General features: G+C 23.2%; 1 protein-coding gene across 1 annotated transcript in view; it reads right to left on the minus strand.

Moving 5' to 3' along the window:
- LOC111678239 overlaps positions 1–16,035 on the minus strand; it is a 27,265-nt gene extending 11,230 nt beyond the window's left edge. Inside the window, exons 1-5 of the mRNA XM_046947986.1 lie at positions 15,882–16,035; positions 10,934–11,091; positions 6,192–6,404; positions 161–230; positions 107–116 (exon numbers count right to left, since the gene is read on the minus strand). Of these exons, the coding sequence (XP_046803942.1) occupies positions 107–116; positions 161–230; positions 6,192–6,404; positions 10,934–11,024 (384 nt within the window). The 5' untranslated portion in view covers positions 11,025–11,091; positions 15,882–16,035. The remainder of the gene's footprint in view (positions 1–106; positions 117–160; positions 231–6,191; positions 6,405–10,933; positions 11,092–15,881) is intronic.
- Between the last annotated feature and the right edge of the window lie 2,816 nt (positions 16,036–18,851).

The raw sequence follows: 18,851 nt of genomic DNA on the forward strand, positions 1-18,851 counted from the left end.
AACTAGAACTGAACTAGAACTGAACTAGAACTGAACTAGAACTGAACTAGAACTGAACTAGAACTGAACTAGAACTGAACTGAACTGAACTAGAACTGAACTGAACTGGAAATGAGCTAAATTAGATTTAGAATTAAACTATTTGGAACTTCATAATTACCTGCGTTCAATTTCTTGCATACGCTTCAAATGATCATTCCAGGCCTTCTCTGCATCGTAGTTAGCTGGAACTGGAAAATTATTGAAAAAAATAAAACCATTAAAACCAAACTTAGCACTATTAAAAAAAGTTTATTGTCATAAATAAACTTACAATTTTGTAGCAGAAAAAAAATTGAATTAAAAAAATTTTGTCAAACTTTAGCTTAAGCAGCAGCAATTCTCTCTCGGTATTAGCAGCAGTTTAAAATCAAAATAATTTTTAAGCAAATAAAGCAACAAAAAAAGAAGAAAATTTACCATTTAAAAAGCAGGGTGGGTGAGGCATAGAGGATAAAAAGCAGTTATAAGTAGTTTTTTTTAAAGCAAATTAAATAAAGAAAAAAAAAGAGAAAAATATTAGCAAATTTTGTAAAATTAGAAAAAAAGTATTAAAAAGGCATAAGCATGAGTTGAAAAATATGCAAAAATTGAAACAAATGAACGTTAACGAAATGCTTTAAATGAAACCTTAAAAAAAAGTAAAGAAAATAACCTAAATAATGAATCATAGAAGATTTTAGTTATATTTTTTTTAAATAACAATTTATTAATATTTGCTAGAAAATACATTAAATTTTTTTTTCTGTAACAGATTTAATATCTATAGGTTGACTGCTGTTTTTATTGGTTTTTTTCTTTTATAATTTGTGATTTTGATACGTAAACATCTATTATTAATAACATTTTGGTTATTTTATTTTTTTGACTTTTTAGATGACCCAAAACTGCTTGATTAGTTAGACACACATTAAATACATATATACATATGTATGTATATACACACAGTTACATATAATCTCTCAGCTAAAAAACATTAGTTCTTTGGTGTTTTCTTTTTTTTTTAATTTTAAATATAGATATTTTTTCTTTTAATTTTAATGTTCTGCATCGATATTTTGTTTTTGTAAAGAAAGAAAAAAAAAAGAACAAAAACAATTTATATAGTTTATTAATATTTCTGTTTTTAGATTATTTTTTTTTTTGGGAAATATATCTGTTGGGTTTTTAGCTGGGTTGGGAAAATATAAAGAAAAGTATTTGAGAATATTTGTCTGTGTGTGTGTGGGTTTGTAGGTATTTTTAATAATCCCGTTATAAAGGGATATTTCATATTTAGTTGGAAACAGATTTATTAGGATTTTTTTGTTTTTGATAATCTAATATTTTTATAAAAATCTTTGTTTTCAAAATTTTTTATTAAATAAATAAAAAAGTACTTTTTTAAAGAAAATTACTTTAAAAGAAATTACTTTTTAAAAAAGCACCATTTTAAACCTTTCTAATTCAAATGTCATATTTTTATAGATTTTTTCCTATTTTTCAACTAAAATAAAAAAAGTACTTTTTTTAAAGTACTTTTTTTTAAAAAAGTACTTTCTTAGAAGTACAATTATAGAAAAGTACCAAAATAAAAACACTACAAAAAAGGACCTTAAAAAAGTACTAACATAAAGTTTAAAAAAAGTTCTTAAGTATTAACTACTTTTGGCTTTTGAATGTGTTGTTTACACTCTACATTACCAATGTTTCGAAAAGTGTATAATATTAAAAAAAAAACGAATATATTTTCCTCCCAAAAGAAAACACTAGCAATTGCCTTAATAATTAGAAAATTTTCCAGCTATTTTATTAGGTAAATTTGATTTTTTAAGAAATGTCTACTGTTTAGACTACAAAGAACTAGAAAAGTCTCAAGTAAATGATGTTAAAAATATTTTAAAGAATATCGACAAACGACATAATATATGTTAAACGAAAAATTTATAGAAAAATTTGAAATATTTGTTTAAACTATCTGTTTGTTTAATTTTCTATTAGCTATCTACTCTTTAGGTTACCGAGCGGTAATAAAGTAGACAAGTTGCTCTTAAGTTACTAGAAGTCTTGAAGAAATTAATTAGAGTCTTTAAGAATCTTTATAAAGCATTAATTATAAAAAGATTATTTTTAAAAGTTTCCATTTAATACATTTTTCAACAACTATCTACTCTGTAGTTTACTGAGAGATGATAAAGTGTTAATTGCCTTAAACTTATTAAAAATCTTTACAATTCTAAGGAAAGCCAATAATTTAGCTAATTTTCACTAAAATTTTCAAATTCTTTTAAGAAATTTATATAAAATTCTTTTTTTTTAACAAGTGGCTACTGTATAGATTACTAGGGGGTGCTTAAGAGACAAGTGTCTTTAAGTTAAAAATCTTTAGATTTTAGTGGGTAAAATACGTTAAAGAAATTCTTTGATTGACTTTCATTTGTATTGAAAACTTTTTTATGAGATTTTGTTTTTATCGAGTGACTACTTTGTAGATTACTAAGGGTTGGTAGGGATGCTTAAGAGACAAGTTTCTTAAACTTATTTAAGAATCTTTAGTTTTTTATGAGTAAAATATATTAAAGAAATCCTTTTATGACCTTTCATTTGTATTAAAAAGTTTTTATTAGATTTAGTTTTGATCGAGTGTCTACTTTATAAATTAGTAAGGGCTAGTGAAGTGACAAATGTTTGAAACTTATAAAAGAGTCTTTAAAATGCTAAGCTAAGTCACTATTTTGGTGGAATAAACCTAAAATTTTTGAAAATTTTCTATATATTCTGTGATTTGTAATGTTTCAAATAACTACTCCTTAGATTACTAGGAGTAGAAAAAGTGTTCAATTACTCACAATTGATAAAAGTCTGTATAACAGCTTGTTGTTTCACATACATGTTTAAAAACTAAGATGTATTAAATATTTAAGTGATAGTTTAAAAGTTTCTTTAAGTTTCAGTTTTGATTTTATGTCTACTCTTTAGATTACTTAGAGGTGAAAAAGTATCAAATGCTTTAAAATTTATTAAAAAGATTTTGATCATCTAGATAAAGTAACTTTTTGAGTAGTTGGTTGGAAATACTTAAAATTTCTAATAAAAGGAGTTTAATAAAAACTTTTATAAACGTGTGTCTACTTTCTAGTTTACCTAAAGGTGGTAAAGTGTTTAATATCTCAAACTTATTAGATTAGATTTTTTATTAGATTTTTTTTTTGAAATTACTTTTAATATGTTTTAATTACTTTTAAAAGTTTATTTACGATTTCATTTTGTTCGACTATACACTCCATGGATTACTTAGGACTAGCAAGGTGCCAAAAGCAAAGTTTGTTTTATCATATGTTTCGCATTATAAAGTCATTTCTAATTTAAAATTATGAAATAAAAAGGTATATTTGTTTAACATTGAAATCTGTGAAAAAAAATTTCAAAATTTGTTTTTATATTTAAAACAACAACAAAATGATCTGCTAGTAAATAAATTTTATTATTAAGTTTATAAAAAAAATCTCAAGTAACATAAACCTTGAAAGTTTTTTTTTTTTTTTTTGATCTTTCACAGCTAACGCCCACTGAAAATTTTAGCATTTGAAATCTAATTTCTTTATAAAAATTTTCAGTCATAAATTATAAAGATTTTGGTGAAAACTTTTTTTTTTTTAAAAAGCTTTTTTTCTTTTGCTCTCTCTCTGTCTTTCTCTTTCTATATATGTTTAATAAACAATATAAATTTATGTTTAGAAAAAATTTTTTGGCAAAACACATATATGTTCAAATGTATAGGTGTATCCATATATATATGTTCGATATCTGATATTTATTTCTGCAAAGGTGTGTGTGTATGTTCTTTATTAATTTGCATATGTATTTTAAGAAATTTTTATATATTTTGTTTTTGTTTATTATTTTTATAAATTTTGTTTATAATAAAATTGAGAAAATTTTTAAATAAGCAGAAAAAGAAAAAAACTATTTATTATTAATGAAATTTTATACCAAATTTTGTATACAAAAATAAACAATCAAGAAAAAGCTTTTCTAATAAAAAAAAACAAAAACATTTTTTTTCTATAATATAAACAATATAATAAATAAAAATAATTTATTAAAAAAATATTAAATAATAACAACAAAAAAAGCAAACATAATTGACGTAATATTTTTAAAACAAATAATTGAAATAATATTAACCTAAAACCTTAAAAATTTCTTAAATTTCTTTAAGATAAATTTTTATCAAAGTGTTTACTTTTCTGTTTACTAAGGACAAGTAAAGTGTTTAATATTTTGAAAAAAGCTAAAAGGTTTTAATTAACTGAATAAACTATATATTTAAGTGCTATTTAAAGATTAGTTTTTAGTTATTTTAAAGAATTTTTAAATTTTTTTTGAAATGTCTACCGACTAGTTTACTAAGGGTTGATAAAGTGTTTAAAGTTCTCAAACTCTCTAAGAGTCTTTAGATTACTATAAAAAGCCTTTATTTTAGGCAAATTAATAATTGTTTTTTAGTTATAAGTAAAAACTTCTATGAGATTAATATTTGATGAATAATCTACTCTTTTGTTTACTAAGGACTAATAAAGTAGTTAATGTCATAAAGTTTTTCACAAAGCGTTAAATTACTATACAAAAAAGTTAATTTAAAACAATTTCAAGAATGTTTTTTTTTTATTATTTTCTAAGAATTCCTTATAGTTTTCGTTTTTTAAGGGTATCTACTCTCTAGATTACTAAGGACTGATAAAGGGTCAAAGATTTCAAACTTACTGGAAAGCAAAAAACTATTTTGTAAAGCTTATATTTTGGGCTATTCAATACATGTTTGTTAATTATTTCTAAATGTTTCTATTAGATTCATATTTGTGGAAGTATCTACTCTTTTGTTTACTAAAGACTAATAAAGTGTCAAACGTTTCAAACATACTGGGAGTCAAAATCTTCTAAGTAAAGCTTATATTTTCTGATACTCAAGATATTTTTGTTAATTATTTATGAAATTTGCTATTAGATTCATATTAGTGGGAGTTTCTACTCTTTTGTTTACTAAGGACTAATGAAGTGGCAAATGTTCTAAAGTTTAAATTACTGTGTTATTGAAGACATTTTGAAAAAATTTTAAGATTTTTTTCAAAATATTTTTAAGAATTCCTGAGAGTCTTCGTTTTTAAGGGTATCTACTTTCTAGATTACTAAGGGCTGATAAAGCGTCAAACGTTTCCATTTTACAAAGAGTCAAAAATGTGCTATGTTAAACTTATATTTTAGAAAATTTTTTAAATTTTTAATATTTTATAATAAAAATTTGTATAATTTAGTGTGCGAGTGTCTACTCTTTTGTTTACTAAGGACTAGTAAAGTCAAAAATGTGCTATGTTAAACTTATATTTTAGAAAATTTTTTAAATTTTTAATATTTTATAATAAAAATTTGTATAATTTAGTGTGCGAGTGTCTACTCTTTTGTTTACTAAGGACTGGTAAAGTGTTCAATGTTCTCAGCTTACTAAGAGTTTTAGTTTTAGTTAGTTTTACTCTATAAAAATTACATTTGAAGGCAATTCTAAGAATAGGTTTTTTTAATTGCTATTAGTTCTAGTTTTATTAAGGTGTCTACTCTATAGTTTACAAATGGTTGATAAAGTGACAAAAGTCTAAAACATACTGAGTGCTATATAAATGCTACTAATGCTACTAAATGCTATATAAAGCCATCAGTTCAATAAATTTGTATTGATGATTATTAATTATAAAGATTACTATTATATTCAGTTTGGCAAAAGTGTCTACTCTTCAGTTTACTAAGGGCTGATAAAGTGACAACTTCTGTAAAGTTTGCAAGAAGCCTTTAGATTACTACGTAAAGCTCGTATACGAAAACAATTAAAATAAAACATATTTAGTTAAATTTCAAAACTTTTACTAGTTTAATTTTTAATTGGGTGACTACTCTCTAGTTTACCAAGGGTTCAAAATGTAATTAATACATAAAAATGAATTTAATGTTTAATGTCGAGATGTTTTAAAAATGTTATTATATTTTATTAAAAAAAATGTGTTTATGTTAAAAAAGAAAGCTTGAAAGCTGTTTGAAATTTTTCAAAAAGGATTTAAATTAAAAAGCTTTTTTTGATATATAACTTTAACGTGAAAAAAGTTTTGAAAACTTCAACTTACTTGTTCTGCTGTAATGATGATCGTAGATGGCACGTGGAGAATAGCCATAGGTGTCTCTGCTGACGGGCAAATATCTGTAGCCATGAGACTGTACACGCTCGTTGGCGGTAGCAGGCTCATCAAAGATGCTCCTGTATGTGGCAGGAGAATCTAAGTATGAGCTGTAAGGGCGAGAAGCTCTAGGAGTCTCATGGGCACGGATATCCTCAGATCCTGGAATGAAAAAAATACAAAAAAAGAAAGATTATTAAATGAGTTAAAATTTTTTTTGTTCTCTTTTAATGATGCTTAATATTAGAGACTTTATTTGTTGTATTTGTTTTTAAACGTATCAGTTGTGTTCTTAATTTAAAACTTGTCACTACCTATTTTCTTAAGCGCAAAAGTTCTATTTATTTTGTCTCGTATAAAAAGCAAAAACAAAAAAATTATTTTCCTACCAGACAGACATTAAAATTGGGTGACTATACGTTTAAATTTTTAGAATTTTCTGTGATGAAAATAGATTTTAAAACCAAAAATAAAATTTAAAAAATTTCTCTCAAAAAAAAAAACAAAAATAACGTAACCTTACGTAAGTGGTTTAACGAAAAGTTACGTTATGTTAAGAAAATTTAAAGTTTTTGTAAACATAATCTTTAAAAAAAGTTTATTTGTTTGTTTTTATTAGCAAAATTGCAAGAAAATCCAATTATTTCCAATACATAAACTTACGTTACGTAATAGCGATTTAAGTAAAGCCTAAGAATTTTTGAATTTGCTGTGATAAATATATATATATATTTAGAAAAAAAAATAAAAAAAAATGTTCCAAAAACGTTTAACATTACGTTACGTAAATCATTTAACGCAGGGTTACGTTACCTTAAGTTAAGAAATTGTAAGATTTTTGATTGACAAACCTTCAAAGAAATTTAGTTTCTTAAGTTTTAATAACAAAATTAACCAGAAATTTAATTTATTGCTATAACGTAAACTTACGTTACGTACTAGCTAATCAGAAAAACTTTGTTATAACATACTTTACTATTATTTTAATTTAAATTTAAAAAAAATTAAAATTTACTTAAAAATTTTCTTAAAATTGTATTACAACGTAACTACGTATGCTTAAGTTACGTCAGAAGTAATTATGTAAAATATTAATTGATATAAAAAATGATTTTTTTAATTTAAATTTAAACAAATTTTAATATTTTATTTAAATTTTTTTTGAATTATGTCATTTTAACTAATATGATTACGTCACGTTACGTTTACGTAAATTTGTACGTTTATGTAAGTTCAAAATTAAGTGATAAAAGAATTTCCTTTCTTATCAAAAAGAAGAATTTTTGAAATATTTTGAAGAAAAATATTTAAACAAATATATAAATATTCGTAAGACTTAAAGAGAAATTTCCTGTTTGTATAAGTGTCTACTCTTTAGATTACTAAAGGCTGATAAAGTGACAAATGCCTTACTGTCACTAAACGTTCTAAGTATACTATTTAAAACCTACATTTTGTTAATTTTATAAATATTTTTTGATTTTTTTTAAATTCTTTTATATTGATACTTTTTATTAGTCTGTCTACTCTATTGATTACCAAGGGGTTCTTAAGCAACAAACAGTTTTATATTTACTAAAAGATTTGAAACTTAGTTTAAAGTGTTTGTGGGAATTTAATAAAAATTGTACATAAATTTTTTACAAAAAAGTGTAAAAATTTCCTTTTAAATAGTGTATTTACTACATAGTTTACCCAGGGATAGTAAAGTGTTAAAGATCACTAAGGACAACCTAAAGTATCAAATGTTTTAAAGTTACTAGAATTCTTTAGTTTACAGCCTAAAGCTTTTAGTTTTACTAAATTCCATTAATTTTTTTAGTTATTTTTTGGGAATTACCATTATGTTTAGTTTTCTAAGGTTGTCTACTCTTTAGTTTACTAAGGACTAGTATAGTGTCATATGTTTTAAAATAACTTAAAATCTTTAGTGTAGAGCCTAAAGCCATGCTACACTTCGAAATAATTTAAAAAAGAATTTCTAGCAATTAAGAAGATAATCTATTGGGTTTAGTTTTGTTTTTTCTATCGTCTACTCTTTAGATTACTAAAGGGTAATAGAGTTGAAAATGTAGCAAAATCTGGTTATATGATTTTTTATTCGCGTAAGGGTTATAGCAAAATAATTGTTTATTATTATTTTTATGATTTTAAAGTAAATATGATTTTGTTGAAGAGTCTACTCTTTACATTACTAAGGGTGGGTAGAGTATCAAATGTGGATAATTTTTGAAATATTTTAAAGTAATATTAGGGTTTAAAGATGTTATTTTGGAGTTTATTTACTAAAAAAAGTTATATTGGTTCGAGTTTATTTTTGATTTTTTATCGTCTACTTTTCAGATTACTAAGGGGTAATAGAGTGGTAAATGTAGCAAAAGGCTGGTTATATGTGTTTAAAATAAACAATTTTTATAGGGGGGAGATAAATAACTAAAACATTTTTTATTAGTTTTGTGATTTTGCAGTAAATATTGTTTTGTTGAAGAGTCTACTCTTTAGATTACTAAGGTTGGGTAGAGTATTAAATGTGGAAAATTTTTGAAAAATGTTTAAATAACATAAGAGTTTAAAGACGTTATTTTGGAGTTTAGTTACTAAAAAGAAAATCTATTGGGTTGAGTTAAGTTTTGTTTTTTTATCGTCTACTCTTTAGATTACTAAGGTAAAGTAGAGTGTCAAATGTAGCAAAAGGCTGGTTATTTGTGTTTAAAATAAAACAAATTTGTTGAGTAGAGGTTAATAACTAAATAATTGTTTATTAGTTTTGTGATTTTGCAGTAAATATTGTTTTGTTGAAGAGTCTACTCTTTAGATTACTAAGGGTGGGTAGAGTATTAAATGTGGAAAATTTTAAAAAAAATATTTTCAAGTAACATTAGAGTTTAAAAACGTTATTATAAAGTAATTTTCAAATCAAAAATTTCGGAAATAATCTTCTTAAAACGACTTTAGTCTTTACGTAACGTAAACGTTAACAAATTAAAATCTTGTTTAAATGAAAAAAATTTTGTTTTTTTTATAACAAAATTTGATACTATTTATTTTCAAAAAAAATTTTATTTGCAATAATTCATTCTTCTCCCTCTGCTACACCTTTCCACCCTTTTTTTGCTCCCATCTATTTCCTCTTTAGTCTAATTTAAATATATATTTTACGTCATTTGATTTAAACATTTTTTCAATACGTTTAATTCTTTTGTTTTTGGAATTTATATATTTAAGTGTTTTTACGTATTTGAAATTGAAACAGTTTATTTTTTTTTTCTTTCATTGGCTTTTTGCCAAAATTATACAATTTATTTTTTGTATATAATTTTTTTACTTTTTGTTGTATTTTTTTTTCGCCAGCGTTAATCAAAATACCATTCGAAAAACTGTACTAAATATTCTTAATTTTATTTTTCGTGGAAATTGCAGAAAATTTAAATTTATATTGAGATTTCTGTTTGTGTTTTCTTTATTTTTTTTAGGTTATGAATACAAAATAAGAAAAAAAAATCTTAAAGTATCAAATATTTGGATTAGTAGAGTAGTTTAAATGGAATTTGCTAATGGGTTTTTGAACAGAGAAGAGAAGAATTTCAAATTGATACACATTTGGAAATGAAAATTTCAGTGATTTAGGAAAAATATTTTTAAAAACTTTTCAAACAAGAACAAAATAAAAAAGTTCTTTAGTTTATGCCATCTTTTCTAAAAATTTGTTCTCTAACTTTAAGAAAGAACCCTTTTAACTCCCTTTACAATGATTTCTTTAGAAAGCTTTCTTAAATCGTATATTTAAGTTAAGCTTTCTTTCGATTTTTATATGAAAACAAATGTCTTTTCCTTATTAAATTGTCTTTTTAAACTTTTTAAGAAAAGCTTTCTTAAAGCTTTATAAGTTAAGTTCTCTTTCTGTTTTTATATAAAAAACAGTCTTTCTCTAGGTTTCAAAGCGTTTTCTCGATTGTTCCTTATTAAATTGCCTTTCCTAAGCTCTTTAACAAAAACTTTCTGAAAGCTTTTTTTTAATTCTGTAAATCATATAAGTTAAGTTAAGCTTTCTTTCTATTTTATATAAAAACAGTATGCCTTTAGGTTTCTAAACCTTTTCTTTCTTGTTCCTTAAGCTTTTTATGAAAAGTTTTCTGAAACTTGTTAAATAACGCTTTAATCTCTTTAAGAAAAGCTTTCTAAGAACTTCTTCTCCTTCTGTTAAATCGTATAAATTAAGTTAAGCTTTTTTTGTTTTTAAATGAATACTCTCTTTCTAAAGGTTTGCTCTTTATTAAAATACATTCTAAAGCCTTTTAAGAAAAGCTTTTGCTCCTTCTGTTAAATCGTAAAGGTTAAGTTAAGCTTTCTTTCTGTTTTTTATATTAAAACAGTCATCCATAAAGTTTGTAAACTTATCCTTTTAGGTTCATATTAAATAAACCTTTTAAGGTCTTAAAGAAAAGCTTTGTGAAAGCTTTTAACTATTCACAGTTATAAACCGCCACTTTTTTAAGTTCTCTTGAAGCTTCTTGTATATCAGTTCAGTATTTACCTCTAAAAGTTTAAACACATCTATTAATCTTAATTTCCCTAAAGTTTTTTCTTCTTCTTATTTGCCACGAGTTTTCCTAAAGTTTGCTAAGCTTTTTTAGCTTTTGCTTAATACTTTGTTCGTCTTTTTTATTTTGTCATACAAGTTTACAACTTACCTTTCAAGGATCTGATGTAGGATTGCCAGAACTTAGCCTTCTTGCTGGGGCTCTCGTTGCGACCAATCATTTCCAAATGGTTCTTGAACATCTTGATCGATTTGTTTGTGTGTGTGTGTTTTAAGCGTAAAAAGTTCGTTTAATTAAGGACTCGTTCGCTATTAAAGTAAAGAAAAATGAAAATGAAAATTATTAATAATGTGAAAACAGCAAATACATTTATTTATAGTATTAAAATTTAAACAAAACTTTTAAGGAATAGTTATTGTAAACTTTTTAAGACGACAAAAAGCTTTTTTAAATATTTAGCTAAAGTTTAATAAACCAATATATTGTAAACACTTAATAACTTTAAAGATTTTAAATATCATTCTTCTTTCTCTTTCTTTAAATACTAAAGCTTTCTTTCTTTAAATACTAAAGCTTTTGGAAACTCAATTTCCTTAAAAAAAGATATTATCCAAAGGTTTTAAAAAAGCTTTACAAGCCCATTATTCTTATTTTACAATTTTTAGGACTCTTAATAGGACTCTTAAATAACTGTTGTATCAAATAAAGCTTTTCAAAAGCTCAATTAAAATATTGATTTTAAACAAAGTTTTAATTAAAAATTTGTCAACAGTTATGTTCTACTGCCTTCGCAGCTACTCTAAAGATTAAACTTATTCAACTCAAGCTTCTAGAACTTGAGAGCTTAAAAACTTTTGTGAAAGCTTCTGAATTTGTTTAATTAAACTTTAAAATATGTTGTATAAACTAAAGCTTTCCAAAAGCTTAACTTAAAGACTTGTTAGATATGTGTCTACAATACCGTTCTGCTGTTTTCGCAGGCCCTTAAACTTTAAATTTATCAAACTAAAACTTTTTAAAAGCTTTGAGGAGCTATTAATTTTATATCGTATATAGTCTTTTGCTTTCTTCAGTAAGCTTATAAGTAAGACTTATAAGCTTTTCTAAAGCTTTATAAAAAACTTTCCCAAACTTTTAAAAAGCTTTCTTAGATTATGTAAATTGTATAAAATCATAGTCTTCAGCTTTCTACACTGTTTATCAAACGTTTTATAATATCGTAGTATTCTGCTTTCTGCATAGCTTATAAAACTTTTGAAACTTAAGCTTTTTAAAAGCTTGCTTTAACAAATTTAACATAAAGCTTAAATAATTATACGTTTTATAAAATCAGTTAGAGAATATACACAATATGGAAGACTTTACTTTTAAAATTCTCAGAAAGCTTTAATAAAATTTGGAAAAAAACTTAAGCTTTTGAATAACTTTAGCTGGAAAAGCTTTGTTGACACTTTAAGAGGTTTTGCTAAGATCGATAAAAAATCTTCTTAAGCTTTAGTTTGTAAAAAGCTTATTGATCTGAAGCTTTCAAAAATGCTCTTTTTTTGCTTTGCTTTTCTAATATTTTAAACAAATATAAACTATTATAATTTCCATAAAAAGCTTTTAATTTTCGAAAAGCTTTTATTGAATTTCAAGTAGTATTGACTTTACACAATTTCTCATCGAATCTATGGCAATAATTTCTCTCACTACATAAAGTACAAAGTTCATTATATGTAAATTTTTCTTTCACACAAATTCTTAAACATTTCCATTTGGCCCGCTGCAAACATTGTATTGCAACCATTTTAGCCAAATTTCTAAAGTACAAAGTGCATTGAATTGTTTAGCAATTATTTGAATATTGTTTGAATGAGTAGCAAACTGACAGCACTTTCACTTAATTCCAAAGTGAGATTTTTTTTGTGAACATTTTTTATCTGTGTTCCAATTTTTCACATTTTCACAATAAAGAATATATAGAAATGCTTGGTTAACACGACAAGATCATGACACTAAAAATAAATTCCATTTTTTTTTTTTTTTTTGTTCTGCACTTGTTTGAAAATAAATAAAATAAATACTTGATGGTTAATCACTCACACGAGTCGTTTGAAAGAAACAAGAACGATAGAAACTGAAATTCTTGAAAAAAAAACTTAATATTGTCTGCGGCAAGCAAAACGATCGATCTTTTGCGATGACACAACGACAACTGACGCAATTTCTTGAGTGTATGATAAAGTTGTTGATTTCGAAATCCCCCTTTTTTTAAGAAAACACAAAAAGACTGAATGAGTAAGTAAGTGTCTCTGTAGTTGTGTAAGTGAGGATATTTTAAGATTTGTATTAGTGTGAGAGAGTAAATTTTCATTTCTAATTTGTGTTTTTTTTAGCACGAATATGAAATAGAAATGTCTGAAATTTGGCGTTTCTTTAATTTGTATTTTTTTCTATTTTGTTGTTGTTTTAAATTTTTTGTATATTTTTTCAATTTTTGTGTTTTTTTTCACACTAGCTTTAGCTAAAATTTTCAGTTATTTTTAAATGTCCTTGAGCAGTGTGCAGCGCAGCAAGAAACAGCATCAACAACAGCATCAACAACAGCAGCAACAACTTTTGAATAGAAGAAATGTTTCGTATTTGTTGTTGACGTTTTGCTTAAGCATTAGTTTTGTTGTTAATGGATGATTTATTACAGAATTATGTGAATTGTATTTTGGTTTAGAATTCCAAAAAAGCTTTTTCGAAAAGTTTAGAAAAAAGCTTAGATTTTTATAATAATGATATTTTATTTATTATCAATTGTGAAAAATTTGAACATTTTAAACTTCTTTTAATGAACTTTTATAATTTAATATTTCAAAATTTCGAATACTAAAGTTTAAAGTTTAAACTTTCAAATTCAAAAAAGCTCTTAGTATGTTTTTTAGTTCGATCCCATACAATACTATAGACAATTATTCGGGTTTGTTGTGCATTCTTTTAGAAGAGGCTCTGGAGCGGAATCGAAGTTATAACCTCATAACTGGTGGTCTATAACACTAACACTATAGGAGTCACTTCTAAAAATTCTATATATTTGATTAAAAATCGAAAAATATTGAAAATTTTAAAGATAATAATCGAAAATATGGAATAAATTTGAAAATCTGCAACATATCGAAGCAAAAACTTTGAAAATTTGCAATGAATTCCAAAAAAAATCTATATTTTGAAAAAAATCGAAAAATATTTTCAAAAATTCTTAAAACAATTTGTAATTTCAAAAAGTGAAAAACTCTAAAATTTAAAATATTTCAAAATTTCGCCAAAAATTTTGAACTTTAAGAAATTTTTACAATTTTGAAAATTCAAAAATGAAATGAAAATTCCGAACAGTTTTGAAAAAAAAAAAATTAAAAAATCCAATTTTGAAAATTCCAAAAAAAAATAAATAAAAATCTTTAAAAAAATTTCAAAAATTCCAAAAATTTTTAAATTACAAAAAAAAAAATAATAAATTTGGAAAAAAAATAAAAATTTGAAAAAATTTTCAAAACTTAAAAAAGAATATAAATTACAAAAAATATTTAATAAATTTGGAAAAAAATAAAAATTTGAAAAAATTTTTAAAAACTCGAAAAAATTTAAAAAGTATAATACAAAAAATTTAAAAATTTTAATATTTCAAACCTGTTCGATCTAAAGATTTTTAAGCAATTTTTTAAGAAATTAAAATATTTTATAACAAAAAATCGAAAAAATGTCTGAGATAACATGAAAAATTTTCAAAAATTTTTGGAAAAATATTGAAAATCTGTAAATTATTTAAAATTTGAAAAAATATAAAAATTAAAATTTTTAAAAAAATTTTAAATATTCGAAATATTTAATAACATACTTTTCAAAAATTCAAGAAAATTTCGTAAGAAAAAACTCAAAAACATTTTTTTATTTTAAATTTCGAAATATTTAATCATTCATTTCAAAAACATAAAATAAATATAAGAAAATGTTCAAACATGTTTAAAATTACAACATTTTGAATAAGTTCGAACACAAATATTGAAAAGAGTACAACATTTTTAAAGACTTAAGAGATTTAAAAAAAAAATTCGAATAATTTTAAAAAAATTTGAACAATTTTTCAAAAATTTGAATAATTTTTCAAAAATTCGAAAAAAATTTAAAAAAAAAATTCAAAAAATTTTCAAATATTAAATTATTATGGAAAAAAATTAAATAACTAATATTTTAGAATTTTTTTATTAAAGTTTAAAACATTATTTTACGCCGTATAAGGTATTTTACATGGAATTTCGAAAATATGTCCTTTCGAATCGAGTTACAGAATAACCCTTTAGTAATAAATTTTTTATAAATTGTATTTCACATAATTTTGATGAACCATTTGTTTTTTTTTTTCCTTTCTAAAAGTTTTTTTGAAAAACTGTTGGTAAATCCAAATATTTTATATGACATCTAAGTTTTTAAAAATTTAAAAAATTTTCTTTAAAAGATTTTTTTCACACTAAAATTTGCAGGTTTCATAATCTTTTAATATTTAAAAAAAAAAATAACATATTTCCAAGTCTATTTATAATTATGATCATCAGCGTTATATATTTTGTCTTTAGCAGTCTTTTTAGGTTATATTTAAAGAAATATATATGACACTTTTTAAAATATTGTTCTTGTTTTTCATAAAATTGATCGATCGCTTATGATTATATAATAATTTCTTTTTTTATTTGTTGTAGATTTCAAATTCGGAAATTTCTTAAAGATTTTGTTATATTTTTATAAAAAATTTCTTAAAATCTTGAAATTTTCTTAATTTTTTTTTATAAATTTTCTTATATTTTGTCTTTCATTTCTTTAAATTGTTTACAAACACTTTCAAATTTTTGCGTTTTTTCGGTATTTTTCTTTTTGTTCTTGTATTTACTTTTTATTATATTTTCAATTCACTTTTTTTTTAGCAAAATTTTGTAAAAATATTTTGATGTTTTTACACTTTTATTGTTGAAATTTTGTTATTTTTTGTAAATAAATTCCTTTTGTAAATAGTTTTGTTTTAATTTTATTTCAAAAAAAATATTTGTTTTAAAAAGAAAATTTAAATTTTTCTTACTTTTAATTACTCCCTAAAATATAGCGTTCTATCCTCAACGAAGAATTTTTTCAAACTGCTGATGTTTAAAATTTTGCTTCACCAATATCACTCGCTTTTTTTATAAAAATTCGACAGAATTATATGTTCACCAATACTCAGACAACTAAAACATTTACACACATACACACCTCATACCATAAAAGTTTTTCCTGTTGGCCAAAAGCTTTTTTTTTTGGCAACAACAAAAATAAATCTGCAGGTTTTTCTCGATCACTTAATTTTGCAACTACTCTTACACAAACAGCTACACACACACACTAATACACTTTAATGCTTTAAATATAAACAAAATGTTACTTGCTCTCTTACTCTCTCTCTCTCTCTTGCTTGTTTGAAAACTGCTTAAGTGTTAGTGAGTAAATTAATAAAATTATTAAATGAAAACAGACAACAATATAGATTTTTTCAATAATAAAAAAATTCTTCATTAATTCATTATTTTGGCTCGTAGTTAATCAAATATGTTCATTCGTTCATTGTTCTCAACATCCGTTTTTCAGTTTTTTTTTTTCATTTTTTTTTAAATTTTATTTAAAAAAAAGCTAAAAAAGAAAATTTTTATTATTTTCATTATATGTGTTGTTGTCATGTTTATTATTTTCAAAATCATCATCATGATCAACCCACCCACACCCACTCACTTTTTAACTTTTTTTTCTTATTTTTTGAAAAATCAAAAAAAAAAAAAACAAATATAAATAAAACACCATGAACATTTTAACAAAATATTTCTTTTTTTTCATATTAATTGAGGTTTTCATAACGTTTTTAAAAATAAATTTTCTGTTTATTTTCACTTTTTATTTCTTCTTCTCAAACGCTAAACTTGTAAAAGTTTTTCTAATAATTTTTATAATATTTCTAAGCAAAATCAATATTTTTTTTATAATTTATTTGAATATTTTTGTAAATAAATTGAAATTTTGTCATAATCTAATTGTAAATATTATTAATTATATAAAATTATATATTATTTATTGAATGTTTTGAAGTATTAAATTGATCAATACATATTTTGTTTTTAAATTTGTTTATATTTATTTCAAAATATAAACACATATTTCAAAAAAAAATTTTTTTTTGATTTATTCTAAAAAATCTCTTTCAAAACAAATAAACAAATTAAATTTCAAACCAATTTTGTCATATTCATGACAAATAATAAAAGAAAATTAAATAATAAAAGAAAATTAAATAATAACAAATTCGATTAAATATAAAATTTTCCAAAAAATAAAAAATAAAGATCTGAAAACCTGAAAAATATTTAAAAATTTAAACAAAAAAACTAGAACTGAAGTAGAACTGAACTAGAACTAAACTAGAACTGAACTAGAACTGAACTAGAACTGAACTAGAACTGAACTAGAACTGAACTAGAACTGAACTAGAACTGAACTAGAACTGAACTAGAACTGAACTAGAACTGAACTAGAACTGAACTAGAACTGAACTAGAACTGAACTAGAACTGAACTAGAACTGAACTAGAACTGAACTAGAACTGAACTAGAACTAAACTAGAACTGAAGTAGAAGTATATGTAATTTTATAATATGGTGTTTCAGTTCGAATATTTTCATATAATATTGAATTGAATTGACTGTTAAAATTCCCTTATATTATTTATATTTTAGTTTTACTTATAATATTTTTAATACATTTAATTTCAAAATGTTTAAAAATAAATTTTAAAATTTCGTTAATAAAAAAATATTATTTGACATGAATTTTTTAATGGGCTATTTGAAAATTTATTATTTTTGGCTACTAACAATAAATATAATAAGCATTTACTTGTTCTGACTGATCTTAATTTCAGAATAAAATATTATATATAATTACACAAAAATAAGCAATAATTAGGTTAAATTTGGCCTTGAACCGGCGAAATGTTCAAATAAATTGGGGCAAAGGAATAAATAACAATAGAAATTTACACGTGTATAAATCATTTCTATAAGAAGTTAAAACATTTAAATTTTAAAAAATTTACTTATAAATAAATAATAACAAAAAATATTTAAAATTTATGTAAAAATGCAATGACCTTTTAAAAAGAAAATATATCACTTTGGACTTTTTCAAAAAAGATAACTCTAAAAAAAGATACACTAAATTTAAATTTTATTTTTTTTAAAAAGTGATTCTTTGTTTTAAAATTTATTTATTGTTGACTTTAATTGGGTCACCTTTAAAACTAAAAATCTTTAAAACGTATTTTCTCTTGGGAACAAACTAAAAAATACTTTCCCTTTAGAAAAACAGAATATTGTTGTTTTGAATTTTTTTAAACTTTCAGGGTTGTTTTGTCTTAAACAAAGAAAACTTCCTTAATTGTTTTTTTTAGTTTTTCATATATTTAGTGTTTGCATTTTTAAGATTTCACCCAAAACATTCTTTCAACAAAGAAAGTAAAAGTCAACAAACAAATCTGTTTTCTTATTTTTTTTGACAAAATTAGCTGTGTTGTTGGCAAAGAAATCAATCAGGTAATTTTCCTATTTTTATAAATAAAGCATAATATTTGTTTTATTTAATTATTCGATAATAGAATCCCGTGACCAAATAATTAGTTATCTCAACAAAGACTTATTTTAAAATTGTTTTCGATTTTTTACATTAAAATATCTTAAATAACTTTTGCTTAATTTAAGTGCCAAATTTCAATGAAAAAGTACCAAAAAACATCTGTTATTTAGTACTTTTCTACTAAAGCAGAAAAGAACTGAACTAGTACAAAACCAGAACTAAAAAAGACCAGAACTAGAACTAGAACATAACTAGAATAGAACTACAAGAACAAGAATGGAACCAGAAGAGAACTAGAACAGAACTAGAACTGAACTAGAACAGAACTAGAACAGAACTAGAACAGAACTAAAACAGAACTAGAACAGAACTAGAACAGAACTAGAACAGAACTAGA

The sequence above is a fragment of the Lucilia cuprina genome, chromosome 4 (assembly GCF_022045245.1).
Source record: "Lucilia cuprina isolate Lc7/37 chromosome 4, ASM2204524v1, whole genome shotgun sequence".
NCBI lineage: Eukaryota > Metazoa > Arthropoda > Insecta > Diptera > Calliphoridae > Lucilia > Lucilia cuprina.